At 42.2% G+C, this 11,328-nt stretch overlaps 1 protein-coding gene across 1 annotated transcript; it reads right to left on the bottom strand.

Moving 5' to 3' along the window:
* Nucleotides 1-262: 262 nt before the first annotated feature.
* Nucleotides 263-11,240, bottom strand: LOC104535759 (synaptic vesicle 2-related protein; the record flags this gene model as incomplete). Its single annotated transcript, XM_010181147.1, has 8 exons — nt 11,206-11,240; nt 7,138-7,298; nt 5,789-5,874; nt 5,431-5,529; nt 4,584-4,655; nt 4,232-4,356; nt 1,626-1,689; nt 263-388 (listed from the first exon to the last, which is right to left on the bottom strand). Coding segments are annotated over exons 1-8 (768 nt in total), but the record flags the coding sequence as incomplete, so codon positions are not given.
* Between the last annotated feature and the right edge of the window lie 88 nt (nt 11,241-11,328).

Raw genomic sequence — 11,328 nt, 5'->3', positions numbered from 1 at the left:
TTTCCAGGCCTGATTTGGTTTCACAAAATTCCAGCCCACCATTGTCCTCCAGCAATTACAGTCACATAAACACAGCTCTCGCTAGAATGTTTTTACTAGCACCCTGTGGAAACAACAGCATTTTTGTCATTATTTCAGATGTTTCAAAGAAGACACCAACAGAGAGCTCAAACTGTCATGATTTTCCTCAATCAGGTTACAGAAGCAATTAGAAAAGTGGTAGATTGATGGAAAATATATTCGTTTTTGAAAGGATACCTACAAAACACAGGCCAGCAAAGAGCAAAAGCGGGAGGGCAGAAAGAATGAGGAGCCACCGCCAGCCAAGAGTGGGCATCACCAACACTGCTAGAAGGACTTCAAACACGGTCCCGATGGCCCAAAAGACCTGCCAAAGGGAAAAGAAAGAGTCACAAATGAGAATAAGAGCACTTTTAAGGCCTCTTCCTGTGTACCATCTAAGGATGTGCTCTCCAGGGACAGCCGGAGAGAGAAATGCCAGAGACATTTCAAACAGGAGTCCAGACATTTTAAGGGGATTTGGTTAAATGCTGCAGAAGCTAAAATGTTCAGTTCTGAAAACCTAGCGTTGACGTTCTCTAGACACTCATGTTTAATCATAGGTAGCTTCTCATAGGGAACAGACTCATCACGTGGTGTCTGTTAAGCAAAATTACTATCAATATATCCACCTGTGAGTATTATTCCCAGATACCTCTGCTAGATTTATGGTATTTGTTTTCCTTACCTAAACCAAGCTACCAAAGCCACAGTTTGGCCTGCAGGTGAAAGAAGGAATTTGTACTTTCTTAGCAAATCATGGAGCTGGCATCCTCTTGTATATCCTACCCATGCAGGATTATTCTCCTTTGGATTAGGAATCCACTGAGCTCATTATTTAACGCTCAGAATATATTTCTAACCCAGGGTTGCTCAGAGGCAGAACAGAAGTGACACAGAAAGGAGTAATTCATCTGCTGAACTCTATTTATGACAGATTAATCAACTGAATGTAGGGCCAGCCAGCAGATATCTTAGAAGACTGGTTTTGCACTGCAAAGCTGTTTCAATTTGTTGAGGTTTTCCAAAAGGATGCTCCTTCCAAAACGACTGATGCAGACAAGTAACAGTACTGTCCTCCGAGCCTTCAATCATCCATTAAACGTCTGTGAAATCTGCCTTATTTATAGGACAAAATTCTGCTCTCTGTGACTTTGATACATTTGGATGGAATATGGGGAGCTGAATTTAGCCCTGCATTTACAGAACAGTCAGTTCTCCCCTGCCCATTCCTGAGCTGGAGATTGATTTCACCATGAAATTAGGTGACACCCAAACAGCCCCCCTTGTGCTAACAGCAGTAACGTGCGTGGCACTGGATGCAAGTTAATTTGCAAAAAGGCAGATTCAACAAAAAGAGTAGGGCATTACATGAATGTTTTATGCTGCTTTTTGGACCTGATCAAGTACCAGTGCATGGGGGTAACCTCAGCTCCACGCTAACGTGGACACTCAAGATTTGGCTGCAGCTATGCCTGAGATTTCCAGTCAGTAGGACTGAATGGATGGAACCAACAGCAGAATTTGTCCCATTAGGGACCAGTACACATAGCTCCACTGCTCACCTCTATTAATAAAATGCACTTTGCTCTTGCTTTCATCGGAAGGAATTCAGCATATAAGGTTACCCTGTAAAGAGTGAACACAAAGAAAAATGGCATGTTAGCACAATGAGAAAGGTTCAAACATGTAATTTGCCTTTTATTAAAATTGCCAAACCCACAGTAGTAATGCAAAACCCTTCCTAGCCCTCAGAGACAGCAAGACTGGGGACACTGGTTCAGACTCTCCTTTCCGTATTAGAAAACCCCCCCTTTAGTTCATCATTGCACTGGAGGACAGAATTTGCTCTGTTCGTGTGATTTAGTAACCCTGTAGTGGTAAGTTAAACGTAGCGGTTCCTCATGTAAGTTTTCACAACCCTGCTCTGGTTGGGGACAGGCATTACTCCTGTTATTTTCAGTGGGGTCCATCAGCATTCAACACAAACTCTCGCAGGGTAAATCATTTCTTCAGGGCTTTAAAACAGGCTCAGAGAAGTTCATATCACTCTACTCTGCCAGGTTTCAACTCTCCAAGAGGTGAATACTTTCAAGGTCCGATCGTGTTACTGCTATGAAATAATCTGCATTCTCCTATTGTGGGAATTCAAAAAGAAATCACCTAACTCTCTGCAGAGTTTTAGTTTCATGATTGTGCCAAAGAGTAATGGTACAGCTTCTCTATGAGTTATTTGCTGAGGGTGACCACCAGGGTCAGCAGCCAGTCAAGGCTCTCTCATCTTCTTCAGACCTCCTGGTAAGACTCGTCGTTTTTTGCTCCTCTGTTTGCTTTCCATTGACTCATCCTGTTTCAGCCTCTAAACTCCTTAGGTTTTCTTTGACATTTGTGACAAAACTCCTGCTAACTTCATAAATGGTGGATCGATCTCTGAGTAGCTTCCCAGAACTCAGTTCACTGAAGTACAAAGTTGCACACAATATTATATTAAATCATTGATTAAGAGGAGAAGGAAGTAAAATCACGTAATGAAATGTAGAGCAGTCCCCTATATATCGCAACAGAAAGCAGGAGCTGAATAATGCTGTACAGAATCATTTTCTTAAGAGAATACTCCATATCTTTGCAAGTCTGATGTTGGCACTGTGAATGAACAGTCATAGTCAGCGTTAGATAATATCTCGCAGAAAATTTCCAGAGGAGGCCACAGCTTCTCAGGTGCAGCTCCTACATATGTATAGATAGAGGGATATCTGCTATAGTCAGTTACATTCTTATTGCTGGATGTTTTCTTTTTAATACCTTTCATAAAAATCTTTCTCTCCTACCTACTATAGAACACAATACTACATTTATAAAGATGTCATTCCACTGAAATTCAGCCGCTCATATCCAAAGTTAAGTAACCCACTTAAGGATATTAGGAGCTACTTTTCCTGCTCCATACGCATTTACTCCTCTGTCAAAGGAATCAAAGTTATGGATGGAACAAGAAACAGACTCAGCAGCAGCTCCATAAGTCAGCAGCTCTCATCAAGTCAGGCAGCCTTTGCGCATTGCCCGCCCCTCTGTAACACAGCAGTAGCTGTGCCATAGCCACTCCACCGGGGCTCTGAGGACCATCATTAATGAGTGTTTGCAGTACAAGGTGTTATTAACTCTGATGCTTTGTCTTTGTTGTTCTCTTGCCTCATTCCAGCTGTGCTCAGCTGGAACTGCGTGGCAGAAACTGCCTCACCGTTGGTCAACACGCAGCAGGCTAAGGACTTTCCTGTTTTACATAGACATTACGCTTCTGTGCAGCTTCTAAAGGTGGGCAGGAGAGCAGCGAAAGAAAATTAATAATACTGTGATGTTCCATCTCAGCGCTGAATCTTTTATCTGGGAATGGCAATAGAAAAGGCAGGATATTGACTTGCCTTGTGAAGAAGTCTATGAGCCATCAATCGAAGTTAGACTCTGATTACTCTGAAATGGCACCTCCATGGGGCGAAATATCAATTATTAATAAGGATAAAAGACTACACAGAGAGAGAATGGCTACACCCTTCCCTTTACATTTATAATTAAAAGCCTAGTGCAGAGTTATTTATTCCAGGTGGAAAATTTAGAGATTTTCCTCTTCAGTGAATGGAATGACACAGTAATAGAGAAGTAGAGTAATAGAAAAATCCTGGTGCTACCTTCTTACTAGAAATGTGTCTGAGCTTTCCAGATCTCTTCAGTGCTCCAGGTTTGGGCTGTGCAGGTTTGGAATTCCAACTCAGGTTTAGATGTGAAGGTTCAGGCTCTGACTGAACAATAATCTGCAGTTTCACAATCAGGAGTCAGGGTTCAGCTCTACCTCTAGTGTTTAGGGTTCTTTGTGCCTCTCGTTTTTACCATGGTTTACCAGAGGGAATGAGAGAAGCTTAAAAGGGCTTAAGGCATATAACATATTACATTGGGGAGCCCAGCTTGTTCACACAGAAGTCATTATAAATCTGATTCAGCTCAGTGATGTATTAAATATCTGCAAAGCCTTCTCAGAGTTTAATATATTAGTTCCAAAATACTTAGAGAAAAATCAGTACGGGGCAACTGAACAGAGGCATGTCTTCAATTTGACATAAGCATTTTTTAAAAAAATAAATAGAAAAGAGAAAGTCTGAACTTGTGAATATTTACTTACGACTGAGGCACTCCTCCAATCCCAAAGCCCACCAGGCCCCTCAGCACCAAGATCCAGCTGTACACTGGTGCAAAACCACTGAGGATCCCATAATAGAGCGTCCATAACACGCTGATCTTTAGGCCCTGTATTTAACAAACAAGCAGAAGGAAAAGAAAGTCTCTGCTGTAACATAAATTAACAAAATGTAAAGTAGAGCTTCAAAAACTCCTTCTATATCATGGGAGGTCAATTCTGGCTCTGATTAATTCTGCTTCATATATGTGGATTGTGATATTTGCGAACAGCATGCACCGAAACACCCACACAGTAGAAATATGAGAATATATTCTACTAGGAGCTCAAAACTTACTGTTTTTCTCCCATACTGGTCTGAAATGTTTCCCCAGAGGGTGGAGCTGGACATCATTCCCACAAACACCACCTGTGAAACACCAGAAAAAAAGAATCGTCCCCTTAACAATACAAGTGACAATTGCCATATGACAGCCAAGAGAACACATCTTCACAGTGCAGTTAGACAATTTCAGCCCTAAGAATAGAGAAAAACATCCAGGTGTTCTGGGTACAGTTCTTTTGCAGTAGAGACTACTAAAGGTAATTATTTATCTAGTGGGATTTTTCAAAAGTCACTCAGCATTAGCCTAACACCACATTTGCCACTAAATGGAAATTGTTGTCTTGTTCCTGGGTTGGTTTTGGTTGAGTTTTTTGCTGAAGGTTTTCATAACCCACAAAAAAACCCCATAACTTCAGAAAAGTCTGAAGAAAGACTGGCATGTCAAAGAGAATATACTGTACCCTTTTCAGAGGTGACACCAAAAAGTGTAGTTTACTCTGTAGATGGAGAGAGAAATGAAATCCTACTCAGTGAAGGTAAAGGCAAAACGCAGGCATGTTTCCCCCATCAGCACATTAAAACCATTGCAATTTTGTCAGAGAAAGATACTCAAGTAATTCATATAATTTCCTGGAAATTCATTAATCTTTGAACATGAAACTGCAGAATTTCCTCAGTTTTCACTGAGTTTCATTTCTTCAAGCTCTGGCTTTTCAAAAACACCCCCATAATCCTCTAAGCCAAAGGCAACCTGCAAAGGCCGTGAACAGTTTAACTTTGGGATATTAAGCATGATGTCTGAATAACAAGGAGTGGAAAAACCTTACAGAATACAGGAGCTGTCAGTTATTTTTCCTACCGAGGTGAGCAATGCAACCTGCCAGCTTGGTAATCGCCACTCACAATGAAGCTGAGGAGCTAGGATACTTAAAATCATCATTTCCATAGCATCTGCCATCTAGAAGGGTAAAAAAGAAACACAAATAAATAACTGCCTGAACATTAGATTGACACAGCAGTCAGTAATAGACCTTCTTGAAATGATCTTTATTTCTGCTGATGCCATTCCCACTCTGTAGGTATCATTACCCTAAAATACACCACAGCAGATGTCACATGTAGTGCTTCAGGAACAGCAGAATGGCTGCATTATTTGAAATCAGAATGAGGTTCTCTAACTGATGATCATGCAATCGATCCTGACAACAATTACTTGCCCATGCTAATCCAGTAATAACAGACAGCTTCCACTGGAACTTTCCAAATCCAATGGCTTCCACCGCATCTTCCACCATGAAAGTATCTGAAAGAAAACAATTCTAGTGCAGAAGTGTATTCCTTTCCTAGTAAGAGCCATCCTTTGAGATAGCATTTTCTGTGAATGCAATTGCTAACTGGGTAATCTGCTGAAATTTAAAATATATGAGAGAGCTACTTAGCTTTTATACAGCTCATACGAAAATCCCTGTGTTCTTCAAAAACTGTACTAAATCCAACATAATTCTAAATATTCCTAGAATATTTTATCCACATAGAAGTAAATCAGTGTAGCTCCAATGATTCCAGCACACGTTCGGCCTGTTACTCTTGGGAGTGACTCCACCAGCCACTGACTTGCAGCTTCCTCTGGTGAGACGTTTTAACACTTCCAGCAGTTAAAAAAGCACATTCCCCACCAAAAAGCTTTATCTAGCTAAGAGCTGGACAGCCTCACAAAGCCAGAGACAAAAAGCATGAACCGAAAGGAAATCAAACAAAATCTCACTGCTGAAACAAAGCAGAGACCTCACAAACCCTCAGTTTATGACTTCAACCCAGGCATCCGATGTGATGGCACTGAGGCTCAGCATATTGGGCTGTTGCATCACTTGTGCTTCTTTGGGCGATGTGCCATCGGAAATTCTACACAGACCTGCAGACTCGCGCTGAGCCTTTTGAGAAACTCGCCGAGCTCACTCCATGCCATTCTGGCTTCCTATCGCAGCCATATGTTAATAAATAAGTCCCTGGGAAAACAGTCATCCTACAAAATTTGAGTATGGCTTGTGCTAAGACAAAACCAAAAATCTTGCATCTTCTGCCTTCAGGGCAGTCAGCACTTCTCTGGCAGGCAGAAAGCAGAGGCTGGGATGCACGTTCCTGCTGTCCCTCTTGTCCTCTAGGCAAGGAGGGGACAGTGACACTGCAGAGGCTTCATGCTCAGCCTTCAAGGTGAGCCACGTGTAACTGCTCCAGCAAACTCAGTGACATTTTAGGAGCACTTATCAGTTTTAAAGGAAACTAAGTCAAACCTCATGTATGAAATAGGTGGTGACAACTGGATACACAACTCCTTAGAAAGGTCTATTACAGGTAATATAAACACAGACCCCTAAAGCATCCCTCGGAGAACAAGGTAGCTAAATCATGATTGTCAGTGTAACACAATTTGCCGGGGTCTTTGTCTCCCTCTTTTATCTGGGGATCTTTAACTTCTCTAAAGCCAACGCATTCGGCCTGGCTGCAAGGTGACTGAAAAGAATAGGCCATGCTTTTCTCCTCAGGGGAAAACAAGAAACCTACTCACCATCAGTTGGGTTGGCAAACTCTTTTGGCACTGCAGCTCCATCCTCTAGCTCAACAGGCTCTAGCTCTGTCCGAACACCCTCAATCTCAATTTCATGCTCTCCTGAAATGACATCTTCATCTGACCTCGAGCTTTCCCCAGTGCGGCGAAACTTGACCACCCTACGAATACAGAAACAAGGATTAACGCTTTGGTGGCTGGTTTTGAGGTGGAAGCTGTGTTTGGTTTGTCCTGAAGCCCTATTTGGTCAAAGAGCAGCCAGGTTTCTCCCCATCCTCCCATCTCCATTTCACCTGCACAGAGAACGTTGTGATTTCTATTTGTATCTGCTTTTAGACATGGTATTCTGTTGGTTGCCACTGCAGAGGTACACTGCTATGTGATAGAATCATCATTTTTGTACAAAGAGATGTTATCATGCTAAATATAAAGTTATAAAAACATACAGGTTATAAAAATACAAAGAAACAATATGTATTTAATGGTAACCTTATTTTGTGTGCCTGGACTGTTATCGTGAATTAGATACGGCCATGCCATTGAATTTCAGGTGCTTTTCCTTGTAGGAAGAACCCAAATGCAATTTTCTACACTGTTTTTTTAAGAGTGACTTGTGCCTTAGGAGAAGCAGAACTCCTGAAATCTGTCAGATTTATAAAAATGACTTAGTGAAGTAGGATTCGTAAGATAAGTCAGTGATTTTTCTCCATTACGATGATTCTGTGACTGTAAGTAAGATTATTTTCAGCTCTTGTCATAAACTGAAGTCTTTAATACTACACAATTAATAAAATACCTGTATTTTAAGAAACCATTTGCTTTCTGATACTTGGTTCACCTGTGCATTTTTTGAATCTCTTAGGTAATGAAGAGACAATCACCTGATCTCTGCTGCAAGGCCATGGAGAGAATAAGACACGAAAACAGAACTTTGCTAAATAGATACAACTTTCACGTCTTGTTTCGCGTGATTTTGTGCAATGTTTCGAGTATTCAGAGGAGGTCCCTTTTCCACCAGTTACGTTTCCCACGACCAAACAAATTCCTCAATACAGATGAGCAGAGAGCCTCTTGAACTTCAGTTTAATCCTTTGGTTTAAGGATCAGCAAAACAAAACTATCAGCGTCCCTGCCAAGTGCAGCTGCAGCAAACTGCCATGCACGTATGACATTTCTAAAGGTGATCCGAAAGACTTTTCAGATTTGGCAAGAACTCAACTTTTATTTTCTCTTACAAGTGCCAAGGACACAAACGTTACTTAATAGAAGGGCGAAGCGCTGGGCAACCTACAAAACTCCTGTAAATGCATTTTGGTCCAACGGAGGACAAGAGGATGGAGGAATGAACATCTCAGTCACCCATGGGGTTTTTTACACTGAGAGGAGTCCTGGCCATGACCAGCCACTCTGTCCAGCTTAGGATTTCACTGTGGTACAAACATAAAGCAGAGGGATACAAGACCTTGTTGTTTTCTCACAGTCTATATCTTATTTCCCTGATCACATCCCATCTGGAGAACTGTACATATTCACTAATGAGAACCTGGGTAGAGAGAGAAGTGCAGTGACCGTGTTGGGAGGTTATCACTCATCTCTAGAACAGTTGATTTCAGGCTGTTGAGATGTTGTAAGTTTATTTTTTTCAGCTAAACAGGGCATGCCAAGATGTGCATGGGGTAAATATTCCTTGCACTACTTTAGTAATGCCCTCGTCTGCAGCAGGAAACTGCCAGCTTTCCTCTGGCCTTTCTGTCTTGGCAGACAAACAACAGAGTCACAGACTTTGTTTTTTAATACAACATTTGAAGATCTTAAACATAAGAACACAGACCAAAACCCCAGGCCTCTTCAAAATGAACAAGAAAACCACATTGACTGCAGTGAGACCAGGGGTTACCTCACATTCTGATTTGGGGTATGCCAAGGGTCCTTCACTCAGCTATAAGAAGGACAAAGGATTAAACTCTTCTGAATTCAGGTTCATATTTAGTTCCATTGAGAAACTCAATCTTAAACTATCTTCCTCTGATTGTTGTTTTAACCTCAGTACAACTACCTTGGCTTGGATTTTCTTTTGCTGACCCTATAGGACAAACACAAGTAATTATGACTCTCACTTTGAGATTGTCACTGAAGATATAATCCTTGTATGACCCACAAAATACATACTCTCAGCAAACAAACACTGACATTTGAATGCCCGTGAGATGACTTTTTTATTACAAAGCACAAATAATATGAAAGCACTATTCATATCTTCTTGGCAAAAGCTTTACAAGCACCTGGTTTAACTACGCAGGAAGTAAACTTTTATATTTGTATTTTTTACAGGAGGACTATTACTGTAGCTTCAGCAGTCTCAAAGCCTGCTGCAAAGTTTGTTGTTTCCTCAGATTTTGGGAGGTCTGAAGTGCCGCTGCTGCAGGGGATTATGACTGAAAATCATTCATACAATCTACGCTGGGAACTGTTCAGTGTCCTAGCAAGCCACAGGCAAGATAAACCCACCAGTTAAAACCTTCCTGACTTTAAAGGGCCTGACTACAAACCCCCTATATAACTGTTTCTTACTTTGTAATATCTCTTGAAGTGCACTTTCAGAACTGATTGTTTTGGAGATGATGGTTCCAGACATCACACAGAGGCAGTGACCGATCTGAAAACCGTGAATATTCCAATGGCAGTCTGAGCAGAGAGCTACCCGGCCACATACCACATCACAGCAAATTAAAAAACCCATGGTTATCACTTAGGAACCTATGAAACAAACTGACGCAAATGAAGAAAAGAATGGACACACGGTGACATTTACTGTTCTTTTCTTGCAGAATTCTTCCCAGCTGAGATCTCAGAGAGCTGCATCTGTTTGCAAGAGCTCACAGCACCAAATAAGTCCAATTACACCTACATTGAAAGGTACTTCAGAACATTTTTGTGTGTTTTGCTTTATTTAAAAAAAAAAAGGGGAAAATGGCCTAATGAAATCACATCTTACTCATTTTACTGCCAGTCTTAATGCGCAGGAACTGAGCATTTGAAAATAACTGGAGTTCATGTCCATTTCCCCAACTTATTAGAAACGTTATGGGACAGTTTGCTCTGTCATTGACACGAGCTCATTAATATTTAAGATCAACTTTAAGCATTTATTCCCTGCCTTGCAGAGCCAATGATTTATAAATAGGAATATGCTACAAAGCACCTGATAATGGAGCACTAGGAGAATTGTTATTGTTTTTAAAGGAAACATTTGGCAGTCATGAAAAGGAAAGGAAACAGGGGTGTCAAAAGGCAGCAATGCTTTTAGCACCTTTTTGCACAGATCCAGCAGCCACATCCCAACAGCAGAGAGTTCCTCACAAATAGCAGCATTTCCCCTGTGCAGCACCGTTTGCTTCCCCAAAGCACACAGCAAATATCCCTGCCACTGCCTGCAAATGCAAACACACCTTGGCAAAAACAAATCAGGGTTCTGAGCTGCAGTCAGTCCCTGGCATGAAGGAGGAAGCCGAGGAAGATGCCTCCCCTAGCACAGCGTTATTTACAGATGCAATCCACCTTGCGAATGCAACAGCAACGTTTCCTCCCCCAAAAAAATCCTGTGGCACTTCCACGGTTTTATCCCACCCCTCCTTATTTCCACCAGCGGCAAGTTCGGGCAAAAAAATACAAATTGAATTTATGTAACAAATGGAGCCCTGCATGCCCCCCAGGATGCTGAAGCCAAGGAAAATGGCCTGCTTCCCGGGGCCTGAGCCACTTCCTAGAAATAATTCCCCCCCAAAAAATCACCGGGATTCACAAAATCCCCCGCAGTCCGTTCCCACCCCTCCTTATTTCCACCAGCGGCAAGTTCGGGCAAAAAAATACAAATTGAATTTATGTAACAAATGGAGCCCTGCATGCCCCCCAGGATGCTGAAGCCAAGGAAAATGGCCTGCTTCCCGGGGCCTGAGCCACTTCCTAGAAATAATTCCCCCCCAAAAAATCACCGGGATTCACAAAATCCCCCGCAGTCCGTTGAGAAGCACCCCCGCGCACCCCCGCTCCCCTGCCGGTGCTACTCACGGCAGCTGTCTCAGCTGGAATAAATCATCCTCCATTGCCAGGCTGCGTCTGCAGGAGCTGCTCTCATCGCTCTCGCATGGCGGGGACGGCTGGAGCGGCGGGCGGGCGGGCAGGCGCGGACGG

This window comes from Mesitornis unicolor, unplaced genomic scaffold, assembly GCF_000695765.1.
Source record: "Mesitornis unicolor isolate BGI_N332 unplaced genomic scaffold, ASM69576v1 scaffold41633, whole genome shotgun sequence".
Lineage (NCBI taxonomy): Eukaryota > Metazoa > Chordata > Aves > Mesitornithiformes > Mesitornithidae > Mesitornis > Mesitornis unicolor.
Note: the sequence above shows the minus strand (reverse complement) of the source record. Positions and strands in the feature narration are given on the sequence as shown.